Source organism: Larus michahellis, chromosome W (genome assembly GCF_964199755.1).
Source record: "Larus michahellis chromosome W, bLarMic1.1, whole genome shotgun sequence".
In the NCBI taxonomy this organism is placed as follows: domain Eukaryota; kingdom Metazoa; phylum Chordata; class Aves; order Charadriiformes; family Laridae; genus Larus; species Larus michahellis.
The window spans coordinates 25,012,504-25,032,433 of record NC_133929.1 but is presented as its reverse complement, the minus strand read 5'-3'; the positions used below and the strand labels follow the sequence as shown (position 1 = coordinate 25,032,433).

Here is a 19,930-nt window from a genome sequence, read left to right as displayed (position 1 = left end):
CTCTAAGAGAAAAGAGAAACCGAGGGATAGAGAAAGGAAAAGACAGAGATAAAGAGATCACTGGTCCTGGTTCCAGCGTCTTTTTCAGGGAATCTTCCCAGGCATAATCTTCTTTCTTGGAAAAATCTTCCCAGGCACAGTCTTCTTTCTTGGGAAGAATCTTCCCAGGCACGATGATCTTTGTTTCTCTCCAGGGGTGCTTATTTTCCCCTTTTATGTTTGCTGAATGAGCATGGTCCACCCCCCTTGCTGAGGACAGCCTTGTCTCAGGTTTCTCCCTTCTCCCAGGTGATGTGTAGCATGATTTGGGTGGAGAGACGAGTGCCATAGTCATACATGTTTAGTATGATCTCTATAATCTTCATTAGCATATGCAGGGGTGTGCGCTTTCATATGCATTTCGTGGATAATGAAGCAAAGGTCACTTATCAGACACAATGGCCTTGAGAACTGAGAACTAGCAAGCTCACCACACGAGTGGCAGAACTACCTCATCTTCACAAAACAGTCTTCCCACTGCTTTTCCAGCACCTGTGAGTCTTATCAGTTCTTTGAATGTCAGGCCTGAGAGAGTGTGTTGTGAGTGTTTGAGGCATTCCATTGAAGGCTTGGAGGGCCTTCTCCCCCTCGTCAGGGAATTTACAGACCGTCTCTTGCACCACCCCGTGGCTCAAACACTCCAAGTTTTTCTTTGACCATTGTGATCTGAACATAGTGTATATGTGCAGAGGAAAGAGAAGACAGAAAGAGAGATCATACATATAACTTCTGTAAGGCCTAGCATTGAATCACACAATATCATAAGGGTGATATTTACAAGCCATTTTCCCCACCTTGTCACTCCTAATGATTTCAAGATGGAACATGACCACGAGAGTGGATGGTAGGAGTAAAGAGAACAAACAGGTAGTCATACTTTGCATCACAGCAATCCCTACCATTAAGAATATAAATCCTATTAACAAAGCTATTACAATTTGCGCTAGCCACTTTCCCCACCCCGTGAGTCCCAAAGTTTGCAGAAGAGAAGAGATCCATGATCCAGGACTCAGTCCATCAAACCAATCCTTCAGTTGGAGCGATTGGAACAATTCTCTGGTTTTATCTGCGACTTCCTTCATCCTTGCACGGTCATCTTCTATGGAGGTAGTGACATTGTGGATGCTAATACGGCTATTTAGCATGCCACACACTCCTTGTTCTTTAAGCAACAGCATGTGCAATGCTAATTGGTTTTGGAGTGTCATCTTGGAGACTTCTTGTACCTGTGCATTTAATTCTCCAAAAGCATATCTAAGACATATTTAACTGGGAATACAACTTACTAGAACTATTGGTTAAGGACTGATAACAAATTTGGTTCCATAAATATTCTCAAACAGAATTGCTCGGAAGTTGATACAAAAGCCCTTGGGTATTAAAATCCACACCCTGTTACTTTTCCATGATTGACCCTCTTTCTGGTCAAGAAAAAGGGGTCTTAAATTATTTTCAATATTTTTGTAAGATTTAGACTAATCGTTGTAAATTTGGACTCTTCTGTTGCGGAACTAGGGAGTGTGATGCACATCCCCTAGTCCGTATGGTTCCAAATGTGCATAAACCTTTGTATTGACTCCCATGCCAAAACTGGGATTCAAATTTACAACTGACTGAGGCAAGATTATACATACACTAAGTACGAATACAAACTTCTCCCACGCCATCTTTCCCTAGCAAAGTACAAAACCAAGCATAATAAAAATCAGACAGGCAATGCAAGGAATAACCCACTTAACAATCAAAAATATAAGTCCCACGATGGTTGTTGATAACCTGTAAAACATATATAGAGCAGAAAATAGTGAAAAAGGTGATCTGCCTAGTGTGGGTCCGATGGTCCTTCCCGTGAGCATCAGTGGCTGCCCACACATATATGTTGATGGGAGTCTTCAGGGTTTATATCCTTTTAAAAATAAAAAACAATCGTAATACAGTGATGAAAGGGTTAAGAAGGCAAGAGTTCAGTCATTCTGTGGAGTGTCTCTAAGAGGTCCACAAAAAAGGAGCAAACAAATTCATACAACAGGAGACAGCAGGAGACAAAGTTGGGGGTTTGGGGTTTTTTTTCTGATTCCCCACACACACACCTTTTTTTCTGGACTGCTGTTAGATTACTGCCATATCACTAGATTTCCTGAGGGGTAATTTCTTTTGGTTTTTCCATGCTCAAGTAAGCTTCTCAGTTCCTTCAACCAACAACAGATTCCTAATCCGTACATTCTTCAGGCGGGGTTCAAATGGAGAAACAAGTTTTATGCATGAGGGAGGAGGTTCTGTGTCTGGGTGGTTAGAGGACGAATCTTGTATTTGGAGCACTCTGGGGGTTCCCTCCTCTGTCTGCTGTATGTGGCAATAGTGAACTAATTGTGCATACCACTTCCTCACTCTTTCTCACTGTGCAACCCTCACAGGGGAGGGGGCTCCTGCCAGCACAGGTTTCAAGACCTTAAAGGGTCATTGTAGAATGATCGGTTGTTGCTGTATGATTCTTTCAGCTATGTTAGGCACTGCAGCTGTCAAGGAGCCTGTGTTGGCATTCAGACGCTGGTAATCAATTGTCAATTGCCAATTCCCATTGGGCTTACAGACTGGCCACACCAGGGAATTATAGGGTGAGTGTGTGGGGATAATTAGGAAGCATTTCTTTACTGAGAGGGTGGTCAAACACTGGAACAGGCTTCCTAGAGAGGTGGTCCCCAAGCCTGTCAGTGTTTAAGAGGCATTTAAACAATGCCCTTCATAACATGCTTTAACTTTTGGTCAGCCCTGACTTGGTCAGGCGGTTGGACTAGATGATCGTTGTAGGTCCCTTCCAACTGAAAATCCTATCCTATCCTATCCTATCCTATCCTATCCTATCCTATCCTATCCTGTCCTGTCCTGTGTTGATAAGCGTCTACTAGTCTCTGCAGTCACTTCCAATCACAAAACACAGCATGAGCCTAGTCCCTGGCACATCAAATGAGGCTCCAGGCAACCTCATGCATTTGTTTAGTCCTCAGGGTCCTTAATATCTGTGTAGGTATTGCAGTGATATGCAGAGTGATTTGGAGGTACAGCTTGTCCTTACCTCCTTTTGCACAGGAAGGTCTCTGCCATAATATGAGGAGGAGTGTAGGTAAGGACTGAGTTCCAGGCAGACTGTAGAAGAGAAGGCTCAGGGGAAGTTACCAGACCATTTTCTCTCCCTACCCCTGGCCTTGGAAGAAAGAGAAGTATACAGTCTGGGCCTGTGTTCTCTCTTATGATTTTGGGAGATTTGAGTTCCATGGCTGCCAGATGCTCTTTGGCTGACAGCAATCTGGGATGGTTCCTCACTGTTTAGGAGACAGAGACATGTCCTTCCTGATCCTCCAGCATCCAAGGGCAGTGAAGTGTGACTTGGCCTCCAAGGAGTTCTGGACAGTAACATGTCACTTATTCACCCAGCAGAGATAGGGGATGTTCTGATCGGCCTGAATCCTGAGGCAAGTGAGTCTCTAAAACTGTATGCCAAGCCTGGGATTTGGTTCAAGTCCTAGATCATGAAAAATGTGTTCTCTTCCTTCTTCGGAGTTTGGTGTCTGATGCATTTCCTGTTTGCAAACACTGCTGCCATTAGGACCTCACCCCTTCCCCAAGCCACATTGGATGTGGGAATCCTGATGCTGATTGATAGTTCTGTGTTGGATGGCAGGGGTTGTGTGTGCTTGCTTTGTAGCCATCTTGATGAGTGTTCCAAGACATAGCAGAGCTGTACTTCATTTTTTCCAAGTGGTCTCTGGCATTAGTGACCAACTAGCAGTTGTTTTTGAGCCTGAAGGCATTTATATGGAAGTGAGTTTAGCTTGACAAAAGCTGTTTGAGTCCACTTAATGCAGCAGAGAAACTTGGGGTGGCACTACTAACTTCCAGCAACTGTGCTGGCTATTTTAATTAGATTAGATTAGATTAGATTAGATTAGATTAGATTAGATTAGATTAGTATTTCTGGGAGGGAAAGGGGGGAGGGAAAGGGGGGAGGGGCACATGAGCACGGAACAGAGAGAGGGAGAGAGACAGCTATAAAGAGACAGGATGTGAGAGAGAGACAACTGAGAAGGCAGAGATAGCGAGAGAGGCAGAGGGACAGAGAGCAAGAGGGAGAGAGAAAGAATTAGAGAGGCAGAGAGAGAATGAGAAGGGAGGGAGACAGAGAGAGGCAGATCAAGAGGGAAAGAGGCAGAGAAATTATTAGAAAGTGAGATGGGGAGAGAGACAGAGAATGAGTGAGGAGTCAGGGAAACAGAAAGGTAGAGAGAGGGATGGAGAGAGCATGCATGAGCACATGTGGGGGAGACAGAGCACGGAGAGACACCGAGAGAGCATGAGTGAGAGAAGTAGGGAGAGACAGCATGAGAGAGAGACAGGCAGAGATAGAGGGCAAACAGAGAGACAAGAGAAGAGAGAATGAGCAAGAGCAAAACAGTGAGAGGGAAAGAGGCAAGGGGGGGGGAGGAGAGAGCGCTCAGTGGAGAGGGATGGGGGGGAGAGACATGCAGAGAGAAAGATGCAGGGAGAGCCAGAGGCACAAAGAGAGCCGGGGGAGAGAGTGTGAGTGACACTGACAGGAGAGAGAGAGTGTGTGACAGACAAGGGAGGGGGGAAGCGTACAGAGAAATAGAGAATGAGACATAGAAATAAATGGAAAGACAGACAGCATGAGAGGAGTGAGGAAAAAAAGCAAGAGAGAAAGTCAGGGAGAGCTATTGAGAGAGTGGGGGAGAGAGGCAGATGAATAAGAGGAAGGGAGACAGAGGGAGAGGGGAATGGACAGAGAGGGAAAGGCACAGAGAACAAAACGGAGACAGAGAGGCAAAGAGAGTGAATGAGAACTGAAGAGACAGAGAGGGAGAATGTCAGACAGAAAAGAGGAGCAAGAAAGACAGAGATCGAAACCAAGAAAAAAGGCAAAGGGAACAGAGAGAGGGAGACGGGGAGAAACAGGGAGAGGGAGAGTGAGAAAGAGAGATGATGAGAGAAATAAAAAGAGGCACAGCTAGAACAAGACACAGAGAGAGAGAGGCCGTAAGAGACTCCTCGATGTACAATGGTCTTCAGGATTACTACAGAGACCAAGAGAGAGAGGCAGAGACAGAAAAAGAGACCAGGGGAGAGACCAAGAGAGAGCGTGGCATGGGAAGGAGGGGAGATAGACTGTAAGAGAGTGAGCCCAAAGTAGGAAGAATAGCACACTGAGATAGAGTGTGGGACCAAAAGAGAGAAACTTACAGGGAGAGAAAGGCAGGAGAAGTTGCCTGAGGGGGCGAGATACTGAGAGAAAGAGAGGGGCACACACCGAGAAATTCCACGAGAGAGATAGAGGCACACTGAGAGTGAGAGGCACCGCATGACTGAGGAGAGACTGAGGCCTGACTGAGGAGAGACTGAGGCCGAGAGAGAGATCCAGAGGGTAAGAGGGCGGGGGGTGAGGCTGAAAGGGTCAGAGAGAGATGGAGATCAAGATAGAGAAACTGAGACTGAAAGAGAGGCCGAGGCTGAGGGAGAGATCTGGAGAGGCTGAAACCAACAGAGGTGGGGGAGAGGCCAAGACCAGGAGGGAGGGAGGCAGGAGGGGGAGACATGGCTGGGGGGATGGGAAGGAAGGGGGCGGGGGAGACACACACACTGAGACCTTCAGGGGGTGAAAGAGGGCAAGAGATAGTGGATGAGACTTAGGGGAGGGAGTAAGGGAGAAATAGAGGGGAGCAGGAATCCAAATGCTGAGAGAGAGAGAGAGAGAGGCCGAGAGAGCACGGGGGTGGGGGGATCGAAATGCAGGTGTGCAAGAGCAAGACAGAAACATAGAGGCTGAGGCAGGGGCAGCAGAGAGAGGGCGAGGGCAAAAGAGAGACCGAGAGAAGCAGAGACTGAGATAGAGAGAAAGAGAGAAGTCCAAAGGCAGCGAGACAAAGACGCACAGGATGAGAGCGGGTGGGCGAGGCCAAGACAGTGGCCGGTGCTGAGAGAGTGTGTCCGAGGGGGAGGGGCAGAGGTGAGAGAGAGAGGGGCAGGGAGAGGGGGCAAGAGAGGTCGAGAGACTGAGGACAAGATGGGGAGGTGGAGAGAGGGAAAGAGAGGGGACAAGGCAGAGAGCCACCGGGGAGGTGGGCAAGACCAGGGGAGGAGAGGAAGAGGGAGTCAAAGATAGAGAAGGGTGGGGGGAGGTGGGGAGAGAGAGATCCAAAGACAGAGAGGGGGTAGAGACTGAGAACGAGAGACCGAGTATGAGAGACAGAGAGGGTGAGAGTGAGGAAAAGAAAGACATCGGGGGGGGGGGGAAGGAAGAGATCCAAAGACTTGAGAGAGAGAGAATGTGCGGCCAAAACGGGAGGGGGTGGGTGGGGTAGAGGCAAGGGCAAGAGAGAAAGCGATAGACCAGGGGGTGGAGGTGGGGAGAGGGAGAGAAGTTGAGACAAAAAGAGATTCAAAGGTTGAGGGGGGGCAAAACCGAGAGAGGCGGGGGGGGAGGGGGCTATGCTATGACATAGAGAGAGAGATTGAGACATGCTGATAAAGAGAGCGTGATCAAGAGTTTGAGACAAGAAAAAGAGAGAGACCTAGGGAAGAAGAGGGATCTAGACAGAGTGGCTGAGGGGGGTGGGGTGAGAGAGTCTTAGAGAGAGGGCAACACCAAAAGGAGGACGAGACTGAAGGGGGGGAAAGATTGAGGTCGGAGGAAGGGGGAGAGCATGAAACAGGGAGAGGGAGAGAGATTGCTTGGGGAGTCGAGATACAGTGGGCAACGTCCAGAGAGAGGGAGGCAGGGACAGAGAGAGGTGGAGCGTGCATGAGTGAGAAAGGCCAGAGGCCATGGCTGAGAGAAAGAGGGAGAGACCAAGGGGGGAGGAGACCCCGAGAGAGGGGGAAGAGGCCAAGGACAAGAGTGTGCACGAGCACAAAACCAAGAGAGCACAAGACTGATCCATGCCAAAAGAGACTTAACAAGAGAGGAGCTGAAAGAGAAAGTGCAGGTGTGCTGGGGGGAGGGAAGGAGAGATGCCAGGCAAGACACAATGATACATGCTACAAGAGACTTAGAGAGAGTATGAGAGGGCAAGAGACAGAGAGTAGATGGGGAGAGGGGCCAAGGCCAAGAGGAGGGGATCCAAAGGCTGAGACAGAGGTGGGGGGGGGGGGAGGGAGAGGCTGTTACGTAAAAGGGGCAAAGCGGTTTTGGCAGAAAATAAACCCCCTTGCATTCTAACACTCCTCACCGAGGTGGGAGGCTAGGTGCGGCTAGGTTTAAATTCTGAGTGATGCCCAATTCAGCACTATCAGTCTAATCACGTTTAATATGTATTAAACTATTGCGATTTGGATACACTAATAGTGGACTGCACCTTCAGTCTAGTCGTGCTCCTGAACTAGCACGGCCACTCTCCAGTCTTTGGTCGCGTTCAGTGAGAAACCAAAACGACTAGCTACTTAAACAGTGTAGTTTATTTAAGCAACAGATATATAGGTTCTTAGGATTGCCGGTGATAAATACACTGTCTGCAAAGCACGTGCAAATGAAAGTATTGCTACATATACAAAACGCGCGACAAAGTTATAAGCGATACAGCCTGGCTATAAATGTAGGAAAGAGAGTCTCTAGAGAAATTTCTAAGTTTCCCGAGGAAGGACTCGGTATAGTCTAAGTCTTACCCAAAGGCGTCCCTATGGAGGGGGGAAGAGAGGCTCAGCCCGTCGACTGATCCCAGAAGTCAGTGATGGAATTCTTTGCGATGGTGTCTTCCCTGGGTATCCCCCCTCTCTCGGGCTATTTTTATACTATTTGTTATCTTCAAGGTGGAGTTTGAGTGACTTTAGTCATACATACTTTTATCATGATTGGTGTAAAATTCTCTCGCTTCACAACTAAAGGTATAGTTTACGAGAAATTCAGGGCGCAGACTCAAGAAGGAGTGGTTGCACCTTGGAGGCGGGTAGCCTTTGGGATGGAGGTGTGTTTTCGTATTATAATGACATTATAATGAGCAAAGTTCGCACAAAGGACAGCATTTCATCAAAATTTGACAAAATGTTGGCTCTGAGTATCGAGCGGGCAGCTAATTGGCAGTTTATCTGTGTCATGGTATCATCCCATTCCTGTATCCGCTATACATCATAAGGTAAAGCCGCGGAATAATTGCATCCCATCCTGTACCTCATGTAGCTTCACAAGCATCCTTATCAGGGAACCACAGATGTTGTGTCCTTCATGCCAGCTGCGGCTATTTTCTACCTCAGAAGCCTCTTGATTTTATACTTTTCCTTAATGTGTGAACAGTGCTGTACTTTTGTATTTTTAGCCAATTTGGTAATTATTCCACAGAGGCCAAGAGGGAAAGGGCATGAACAAAGCTGGGAGAGAAAGAGACTGACACATACCAGGAGGGACAGGGGGAGGGGAGAGGGAGGGTCCAATTCAGATTGAGAGAGAAGCTAAGACTAGGGGGAAGTGTCACACAGAGAGAGAAAGAGGCAAAGGGGGGGTATCCAAAGTTTTGGGAGAGGCCAAAATGGGAAGGAGGGGCGGCCGAGAGAGAGAGTGTAAGAGCTTGAGTAGGGAGCTGAGACTGAGAGTCCTAGTTTGAGGTAAAATAGAACCAATTTTTTTTTTTTTTTCTGGTAATCTTACTTTTCAGTTAAGTCTCTTCTAACTAACTGCACTTTCTGCATATGGGGGGGCAAGAAAGAAAGGGGCTGAGGGCAAGACAAAGAGAGGGAAGCCAAGACAGAGAGAAATGTAGAACTAGCAAGAGAGATGCAAAGGCTAAGAGAGGGTAGAGAGAGGAAGAGGTCCAAATGCGCATGAGAGAGAGGCCATAACCAAGAAGGGGGGGTGAAGGGGGTGAGACTGGGGGAGAGGGGCAGAGGACAAGGATGAGAGAGAGAGACTGAGACATGGCAAGAAAGACTTAAAGAGAGAGGGGCAGAGACCCAGAGAGGGAGGGCAATGCAGAGAAAGACTGAGACACAGTGATATCAGATTAAAGCCAATGAATAAAGGTAACCTGGTAGTTCAGCAAAATTCTTATAAGTTATAAATCAATAGTGCCATTAGTACAAGACAGCATGAATAACAGGAAAAGTTGAGTTTCACAGCTGGTTGGTTAAGAATAAGGCAGGTACCTAGGAACGGGAACAGACTGACCACCGAAACATACTGCAAGCCAAAGAAGAACCATATATGGCTAGATCGACTGAGTTCACCAAGCAGTCACCACAAGTTTTGGAGTCTACGGCCACTGAGGACCACCAGAGGGACCACCACGACTCGACCACGCATGCGTTCTATAGGAGGGGACTATGTAAATGAGTTCCAAGAATTTGAGTGAAGATGTGTAACCATTCCAGGAAATCAAAATGCATATGTATGTGATAGCCTAATAAAAACTGTGTTGTGTTTGACATAGGGTATGCACGCTAGGAGGAACGATCCCCCGTGCATCCAGCGCTGTAAATAAAGAATGCCTGCCTTCTAAAACTCAAAACAAGTCTTAGAGGGTTTTACGGTAACAACTTCAAGAAAGACTTAAAGAAAGAGGGGCAGAGACCCAGAGAGGGAGGGCAATGCGGGGGGGGGGGCATGGGTAAGACAGATTGATACATGCCAAGAGAGACTTAAAGACAGAGTGAGAGAGACAGAGAGGGAAAGGGGGAGGCCAAGGCAGAGAGAAAGGCCAGGACTGAGACAAGGGAAGGGGTGTGGTATTGAGAGAGTGAGTGAGACGGAGGGGGGGGGAGGCTGAGACCAAGAGAGACCCTGAGAGAGAGAGAAGGAGAGGCAAGGTCCAAAGGCAGGGGGGGAGACTGAGACAAAGCAATAGGCTGGGACACAGAGAGAGAGAGTGAGGCCGAGAGAGAGGCAGAAGTGCAGAGAAAGAGAGAGAAATCCAAAGGCTTGACAGAGCTAGAGAAGGGCCGAGACAGGGAGAAAGGTGAGAGAGGGGCCAGGACCGAGGGGGGGGAGGGGCGAGAGAGAGGCTGAGACAGAGAGACTGGTCCAAATACTGACAGAGGGACAGAGAGAGGCGCGACTGAGAGACACCTGAGACAGGGGGTGTAGGTAGATAGGAAGAGGGAGAGGAAAAGGCAGTAAAACAGAGAGAGAGCGATTTATATTGAGGGGGGGAAAGAGAGAGATTGAGGCGTTTGGGGGGTGAGAAAAAGGGATAGATAGAGATGTAATAAATAGAATCATGTTTGTTAATCAAATCAGGCTTTCTTAAAGGCTGGTGAAAACTTACACTGTTTCGACTCTTCACATACTTAAATCGCAGGCATCCAGCGTGTTATCTGGTGCACTTTGACACCTAAAGGCCTAAATCACAGGCATCTGGTGTGTTTTAACACTTCAAAGGGAAGAGCTAAGTTGTGCGATAAGCTGAAAAGAGTCTCCCCAAGGACACTGATAAAGATGAGGAGCCTTCAGCCTCACGACCATCAGGAGGCGGGACAAGACCGACCCCCTAGCAACACGTCGCTCAGACACGGAATATACCAGGATTGACACATATACGGGAACCAGAAGAGTATATAATCAGCTACTTTTGGGAAGTGGGTGTGCGCCGTTGGCGGAGCAAAGACTCCCCGGCCGCCCAGCGCTGTTTTGCTTGTTGCCGCTTGCTTAATAAACTAATTTGATTAATTGGACTGGTTCCTGTCAATTATTGGGCCTCAATCTATAACAAATTTGGTGCCGTGACTCGGATAGAGGCAATTTGGCTGTAAACCTCACGGGGGGGGCGCCCCGCTGAGTAAGCGGCCCCTGTTGGGGGTTTTTACACCCAAAACCTCTACCGACAAACTCGAAATTCGGCAGCAAGCAAATAAAAGCCGGCAACCCCGTAAACTTTGTGCACGAAGACCCGAACGAAGACTCAGGAGTGAGTAAGTATAGGCCGGTGATCCGTTCGGTTGGGGTTGGGTATCCTGGAGTGTGCCTGTGTGAGACGTCCACTTGAGGACGAAGCAAGTGCGGACCCCTTAGTAGTGCGGTTCCCATCTCCCGCGAGGGACTGGGCCACGAACAGGGGGAAAAGATTGTGTGTGTGTGTGAAGGCACTCCGGAAGATGGGACAGAAGAAAAGCAAGCCTTCTGATCCCATGGGTGGGTCGGTGCCTAAGGTTAGGTTACCCCAGATACCGCCAGACAGTCCGTTAGGATTAATGATTAAATATTGGGATGATTACCCTTCTAGGCAGGGTAAGGATAAAGCAAAAATGGTACATTATTGTATGGAAGTTTGGGGTGGGAAACAAATTAGAAGTGACCACCTGTATTGGCCCGTTTTTGGGTCCTTTGAAGATTGGATATGCCAGGCTTTACATATTTATGTTAATTCTAAGGAACTCTTTAGCCTGGAGGAGAGTGAATATGCACACTTGTGGATAAGGTCAGAGACGAGAGTAAATCTATATCACTTGAGAGAGAAGAAACAGGGGGGTAGGAAAAAACCCCGGGATGAGGATGAAATCCCTACCTCACCCCCCCCTTATGTACCACCAGCACCACCGCCACAGCCTTCACCACCCCCAACAGCGCCAGACTTTTTCAATACAGATTCTCCCTCTGGTTCTTCTGAAACTAGACGAGTAACTCGAAGTCAAACTAGGATGGGGGAGGATAAAAGTAACTTATATCCGCTTAGGGAAGTTGCTATGGGGGGAGCGCAACCTGGCATGGGATATGTTTCTGTCCCTCTGAACTCCGGGGACGTTAGAGAATTTAAGAAAGAAATGGGAAACTTGTTAGAGGATCCCCTAGGAGTTTCAGAACGGGTAGACCAGTTCCTAGGACCCAACATTTATACCTGGGATGAACTGCAGGCCATATTGGGCATATTGTTCACTGCAGAAGAAAGGGAAATGATCAGGAGAGCTGGGATGAGGATTTGGGACCAACAACACCAGCAGGGTCCTGTGGCAGATATTAAATGGCCTCTTCAGAGACCTAATTGGAATAACCAAAACGAAATAGACAGAGGTCATATGCAAGATCTGAGGACCATAATTGTCCAGGGGATAAGGGAATCTGTCCCTAGGGGACAGAATATAAACAAAGCCTTTAGTGAACATCAAAAGAAAGATGAAACCCCTACGGAATGGTTAGAGAGATTGAGAAAGAACCTCCAATTGTATTCAGGGCTGGACCCTAGTACACCGGTAGGGCAAGCCTTGTTAAAAACCCAATTTGTAGCTAAATCATGGATGGACATTAGAAAGAAACTGGAGAAAATGGAGGATTGGCAGGATAGGGGTTTGGATGAATTGTTAAGGGAAGCCCAGAAAGTGTATGTCCGCAGGGAGGAGGAAATACATAAGAAACAAGCCAGAATGTTGGTAGCTGCAGTCAGAGAAGGGCAAAGGACGTCAACCCCTGGAAAAGGGTTTGAAACTCGCCAGATAAGACAGGAGACCCGAAAACCTTTAAGAGGGAGAGAATGGGGAACTGTGGTTTGTTTTTATTGTGGAAGAAAAGGGCATGTTAAAAAGGACTGCAGAAAGAGAATGATGGATGAGAAAATGTTCAAAGAAGACTAGGGGTGTCAGGGGCTCTATTTGCTGGGAACCCGAGAAAAAACAGAGCCCTTGATAAAACCAAAAGTGGGTCCCCAGTAACAAGACATTGAGTTCCTAGTGGACTCGGGAGCAGAAAGATCTACCGTTCAAAAATTGCCCCAAGGATGTAAAATATCCTCGGCGACTATACAGGTTATTGGAGCAAAAGGAGAACCTTTTGGAGTACCCGTAATAAAGGATGTGTTTTTTGAAACCCATTCTAAGGTAGGGGTGGGGTCCCTGCTACTCATGCCTGAAGCAGACTATAATTTATTGGGCCGAGATTTGATGATTGAATTAGGAATTGGCTTAGAAGTAGAAAATGAAACACTAAAAATTAAACTGTGTCCCTTACGAGTAAGAGATGAAGAGAAAATAAATCCTGAAGTCTGGTACACCCCGGAAACAGTAGGTAAGTTAGATATTGAACCCTTTTCAGTAACAATAAAGAATCCAGAAATACCAGTCAGGATAAAACAATACCCCCTTCCTAGAGAAGGGAGGCTAGGTTTGAAACCTGAGATCCAAAGATTACTTGAAAAGGGGTTGCTAGAACCCTGTATGTCTCCTTTTAATACTCCCATCCTGCCTGTAAAAAAGCCGGATGGAAAATATAGGTTAGTACATGACTTTCGAGAAATTAACCAGAGAACAATAGCTAGATTCCCGGTAGTGGCGAATCCACACACCCTCCTGAGTCAAATAGGGCACGATAATCAATGGTATAGTGTAATAGATCTGAAGGATGCATTCTGGGCATGCCCCCTCAAAGAAGATTGCCGAGATTACTTTGCTTTTGAATGGGAAGACCCAGATAACCATCGGAAACAATTACGGTGGACGGTATTGCCCCAAGGGTTTACCGAATCTCCGAACTTGTTCGGACAAGCCTTAGAACAAATCCTGAAGGGGTATGAGTTAAGTGAAGGAATCACACTGGTCCAATATGTGGATGATTTGCTCCTAGCTGGTGATAGCGAAGAAAAAGTGAGGCAGGAAAGTATTAAGTTACTAAATTTTTTGAGTTTACAAGGATTGAAGGTATCAAAATCAAAACTACAATTTGTTGAGAAAGAAGTAAAATATCTGGGACACAGACTAAGCAAGGGAACTAAGAAATTAGACCCCGAAAGGGTGAATGGCATACTGTCATTACCGGCTCCTAGAACTAAAAGACAGGTTAGGCAATTATTAGGTCTCTTTGGCTATTGCAGGCAATGGATTGAGAACTATAGCAAAAAGGTGAAGTTCCTCTACACCAAATTAACTAAGGATGGATTATTGAAATGGTCGGAGGATGATGATAAACAATTAGAAACACTAAAAACTGATTTAGTAAATGCCCCAGTTTTGAGCCTGCCAGATGTAAAGAAACCATTTTATCTATTTATCAATGTTGATGAAGGGACCGCATTTGGGGTATTAGCACAAGAATGGGCAGGAAGAAGGAAACCTGTGGGATACTTATCTAAACTCCTGGACCCTGTAAGTAGGGGTTGGCCTACCTGCCTTCAAGCGGTAGTAGCCGCAGCCCTTTTGGTAGAGGAAGCCCATAAATTTACCTTTGGAGGAGAATTGAGGGTATTATCACCTCACAATATCAGGGAAATTTTGCAACAAAAAGCTGACAAATGGATAACAGACGCCCGACTCCTAAAATATGAAGGCATCCTAATCTCCTCTCCCAAACTGGAACTCGAGGTAACAAGCGTGCAGAATCCAGCACAGTTTTTGTATGGGGAGCCGAGTGACAAAATAAATCATGATTGTCTTTACAACATTGAGGAGCAAACGAAAATCAGACCAGATTTAGATGAGGAAGAACTTGGAGAAGGAGAAAAGCTATTTGTAGATGGATCATCCCGGGTAGTTGAAGGAAAGAGAAAATCAGGCTTTGCAATCATTGATGGAAAAACATTTAGTGTAATAGAATCCGGACCTCTGAGTCCTAGTTGGTCTGCACAGGCTTGTGAACTATATGCTGTATTAAGAGCCTTGCAACTTTTAAAAGGTAAAATTGGAACCATATATACGGATTCAAAATATGCCTTTGGCGTAGTGCATACTTTTGGAAAAATTTGGGAAGAAAGAGGTTTAATAAATTCTCAAGGAAAAGGATTAATACACCAGGAATTAATAGTCCAGGTCTTACAAGCATTACGAGGACCAGCGGGAATAGCCGTAGTACATTTAAAAGGACACCAAAAAGGATTAAGCCCATTAGTCAGAGGAAACAATCTTGCTGATCAAGAAGCAAAAAGAGCGGCATTAATGGTGATCCAGGCTAAAAGAACTCGGGAGGACTGTATAACTTGTGGAAAGGAATCAGACGAATTCCCATGTTATGAGTGTTGGAAGGATTTTGGAATCGATGCAGTCCCTTGCAGATGTCTAATTTATGATGAATGTGACAACCCCAAGTATAGCCATTGCCATCTACACGGAAAAATTCACTCAATCCTGAGTTTTACAGTGCAGGAAAAAGATAAGCTGACTCAGATGGGAATCAGGGAGACAGAAAAAGGAAAGTGGACACTCCCGGATGGCCGGGAAGTTCTCCCAAAACCTCTGGCTTTGAAAATCATGCAGAAATTCCATGAGAACACCCATTGGGGAACTCAGGCGTTAGTGGATCAGTTTGCCACAAAGTATATGTGCATTGGTGTATACAATATAGCAAAGAGAATAGTTAGCGAATGTATGACATGCAAAAGGGTCAATAAACATCAGTTACGGGAAAAAGCCCTGGGGGGAAGGGAACTGGCTCACAGACCATTTGCTAAAATCCAGCTAGACTTCACTGAACTTCCAAAGGTGGGACGATATAAATACTTATTAGTAATCATAGACCACCTAACCCATTTTGTGGAAGCATTCCCGACAGCTAGAGCCACCGCTCAAACCGTAGTGAAGACTTTGCTGGAAAATATAATCCCTAGGTATGGATCCATAGAGGTAATAGACTCTGATAGGGGCTCCCGTTTTGTTTCAAGAATAGCAAGGGAAGCTCTCTCCTCTTTGGGGACAAAATGGGAATATCATACTCCCTGGCATCCACAAAGCTCGGGAAAGGTAGAAAGAGTAAATGGGGAAATAAAGAAACAGCTCACAAAATTGATGTTAGAAACTAAGATGTCATGGGTAAAGTGCCTCCCCTTAGCACTACTGAATATAAGAACACAGCCCCGAACTGATGTAGGAATTTCCCCCTTTGAAATGTTATATGGGATGCCATATGATTTAGAAATTCCGCAGGACCACCCCCAACTTGAAAATTCACAAATTAGACCTTATATAATTCAACTCATGGCTAGGAGAGAAAAGCTGCGGAATAAGGGCTTAGTAGTACAGAGACCCCCCTTGGATGTAGCCATGCATAACATAAAGCCAGGAGACAAAGTGTTAATCAAATCATGGAAAGAGTCCTCATTAACCCCCCCGTTGGGAAGGGCCCTATCTCGTTTTACTCACCACAGAAACAGCCACCCGGACAGCAGAGAGAGGCTGGACTCATGCGAGCCGCGTAAAAGGACCATTAAAAGACTGTTCTTGGGAAGTGACAAGCCCGCCTGGAGATCTGAAGATTGCCTTCCGGAGGTTGTAAATGGACACACATATAACTGTGGTACAAGTGAGCGACTACAGCATATCAGTGGGGTACGGTTACGGTGATACAGGGGACATAAGAATCAAGTGTGACATTCTGAGCTGTAACTGTTATCCTTTTTATTTGTTTTATTTGTAAAGGGTGTCGAGAACGGAGGGGGACCCATTGCCGTTACGGGATACCCCCTCGAGGGGTTTGCCAACCTTGTGGGGACAAAGAGCGTGAGCTCACCAAATTGGCTCTAAACATAAAAATATTTAATGGTGAAATCCAGGAGCAATCTAGTGAATGGCGGGAGATATTTGCACGGGGTATTAAACCCGAGTACTATTGCTATCACCCTAGCGAACCTGCTCCATTTGTAATTGACATTATTAAAGTGTGTTGTCGCAAGACACTTAAAGGGGTTCAGTGCGATTCACCTGAAATGCACAGAAGCAAGCGACTAAAAATTGCATTTATTCTCCTGAAGACTACCCCTGCTGCCGAGAAGATGATACCCCTCGTGGCTCGAAGCAACCGAGTCGACGAGCGAGGCAGAGGAGTAAAAAGCTGTGGAGAACAGAACCCGCAGAGTGGGACTGTACAAAGCCACTGGGAGGACTGCCTCAGTGTTAACCAAGGGAATCGCACGAAATGCCCCGGGAGGAGTGATAGCACTGAAAAGGACTGGGTAATTGCAATGAGTGTTCAAACTAAACTTATTAGCCAGCCGGGTTTCCACCCTTCTCGCCACACTCTAATTCTGATTTTACTAAATCTTGTAGGTGTACACGGATACTCTCACCAACCATTTAAATGGACATTAAGTAGGTGGGAAGATCATCACGTGATTCAAACTGTCACGAGTCCTGGGGCACCGACATTTAAAACACACTTATGTGAGTTAGCTCCCATAAAACCCTGTTTAAATCTTATGGGGTATTATCTGTGTCCAAGCTCCAACTCCGGGAGAACATATTGCAATGCTCCCAACCAGTATTATTGTGCGTACTGGGGATGTGAAACGATCGCCTCAAATTGGAACCCAGTAGCAGGGCCGGATAAATACTTGACAGTTCAATGGGGCCCTCAGGGATGCAGGCCCCCACAGCGTGATCGATCTGGGGGAATTATCAATCTCGGAAATTGCATCCATCTAGAATTAACTGTACAACAACCTCTTGATGAGGGGTGGCTTCTGGGAAAAACATGGGGAATACGGTATTGGGAACCTGGAAGCGATAGAGGGGGACTCATATACATAAAGAAAGAAATAGTCCCTAATGACCCTGATCTGGTGGGACCGAATGAAGTACTAGCGGGAGAAATATCCCTCTCGTCAGATGAGGAGATACCTAATGGAACAGATACTGGGACTACTACAACAACAGCAACACATATTAACACCCAGGAACCTAGGGGCAATTCTCTTTGGAAATTGGTGCAAGCCAGTTATCAAGTATTGAATGCTACCTATCCAAACTTGACAGAGCATTGCTGGCTGTGCTATCACATTCGGCCACCTTTTTATGAGGCAATTGGGGTAACTACTAACCCTAAATGAATCAATGGGTCAAACCCCTCACAATGTCTGTGGAAAAAGGAAATCAGTCAGAGCCAGGGAATTACATTGGCTCAAGTAACCGGGCAGGGGAGGTGCATTGGGAATGTGCCCCACAATAAGAAGCACTTGTGTAAAACCATGATCCCCTCAAATAGGAAACCACCAGCTGACTGGTTATTACCAGCAAAGAATACCAAATGGGTCTGCTCCTCCATTGGAGTAACTCCTTGCTTATCGCTGGAATTATTCAATGAAAACCAGGATTATTGTATCCAAGTGTTAATAGTTCCTAAGATTATATATCACCCAGAGGAATTTGCCTATGAATATCAAACAGTCCCAAAACATCATTTGAATAAACGAGAACCCTTTACAGCCCTAACAGTGGCTACGCTGGTAGCTTTAGGTGTAGCTGGAGTCGGTACAGGGACAGCCTCCTTAATTCAACAAAATCAACAATTCAATTCCCTTAGAGCAGCTGTAGATGAAGACCTCGAAAAAGTAGAGAAATCTATTAGTGCTTTAGAGGCCTCCCTGAGATCCTTATCAGAAGTAGCATTACAAAACCATCGAGGATTGGACTTATTGTTTGCACAGCAAGGGGGGTTGTGTGTTGCTCTGGATGAGGAATGCTGCGTATATGCAGACCACACTGGAGTAGTTAGAGACACCATGACAAAACTACGAGAAGGATTAGAAAAAAGAAAGAAAGAAAGAGAAGCACAGCAAAGTTGGTATGAATCCTGGTTCAATTATTCCCCATGGATGACTACGCTATTATCTACCATTGCGGGACCTATGCTACTATTAATTTTGGGATTAACATTTGGCCCTTGTATATTGAACAGAGTAATTGAAATTGTAAAGGGCAGACTGGAAGCTGCCCATTTAATGCTTCTCAGGGCTAAATACGAGTCATTAGATCAGGAACCAGCAATAGAAGAAACATTAGCTTTAAGTCACGCTGAACTCCAAAGATTTGATGCACAAAATGGTAAATAAAAAAAAAAAAAAAAAAGGGGGGGATTGTAATAAATAGAATCATGTTTGTTAATCAAATCAGGCTTTCTTAAAGGCTGGTGAAAACTTACACTGTTTCGACTCTTCACATACTTAAATCACAGGCATCCAGTGTGCTATCTGGTGCACTTTGACACCTCAAGGCCTAAATCACAGGCATCCGGTGTGCTGTCTGGGGCGCTTTGACACCTCAAGGCCTAAATCACAGGCATCTGGTGTGCTTTAACACTTCAAAGGGAAGAGCTAAGTTGTGCGATAAGCTGAAAAGAGTCTCCCCAAGGACACTGATAAAGATGAGGAGCCTTCAGCCTCACGACCATCAGGAGGCGGGACAAGACCGACCCCCTAGCAACACGTCGCTCAGACACGGAATATACCAGGATTGACACATATACGGGAACCAGAAGAGTATATAATCAGCTACTTTTGGGAAGTGGGTGTGCGCCGTTGGCGGAGCAAAGACTCCCCGGCCGCCCAGCGCTGTTTTGCTTGTTGCCGCTTGCTTAATAAACTAATTTGATTAATTGGACTGGTTCCTGTCAATTATTGGGCCTCAATCTATAACAGAGAGAAAGAGAGGGGAAAGCTGATACCAGGAGACAGAGAGGTTGAGAGTGAAGCCAAACGAGGGGGAGAGGGGTTGAGAAACACGTAGAGAGTGAGACAGAGAGACACAGACAGGAGCCAAGGGAGGGGGGAGAGCTACCTCCAAAGACTGGGGGGGCAGACCTAAAAAAAAAAAAGGGAGGAGAGAACAAGAGGGGTGTGGTGAGACTGAGAGAGGAAGAGATCGATAAAAAAGAGAGATGGCAAGACCACGTGCATGAGAGAGGCCAAGAGAGAGGCTAAGACTGAGAGATAGGGACATGCTGATAGAACTCCAGAGAGGGAGAAGAAGGGAAGGAGAGGAGAGGAGAGGAGAGAGAGTGGGGTGCCAAGACTGGATGAGAAAGAGAGCTTGAGACATGCCAAGGGCAAGAGAGGGCATGGGGGAAGGAGAGCTAGAGGGAGACAGAGTGAGACAGCGAGGAGTGGATGAGAGAGGCCAAGACTGACAGAGAGAAGGAAAGGAGGAGGGGTGGAGAAAGAGAGAGAACAAGGCTGGAAATATGAGAGAGATTGAGACCCGGGGGGGAGGGGAGAGA

The 19,930-nt window shown here is 46.4% G+C and overlaps 1 protein-coding gene across 1 annotated transcript; it reads left to right on the top strand.

The window, feature by feature from the left end:
* Window positions 1-14,924: 14,924 nt before the first annotated feature.
* LOC141735590 (uncharacterized) lies at window positions 14,925-19,538 on the top strand. The gene is made up of 2 exons (XM_074568618.1): window positions 14,925-16,237; window positions 16,360-19,538. Exons 1-2 carry the CDS (start codon window positions 15,112-15,114, stop codon window positions 17,763-17,765), a joined length of 2,532 nt encoding a protein of 843 aa, XP_074424719.1. The 5' UTR covers window positions 14,925-15,111; the 3' UTR covers window positions 17,766-19,538.
* Window positions 19,539-19,930: the final 392 nt, after the last annotated feature.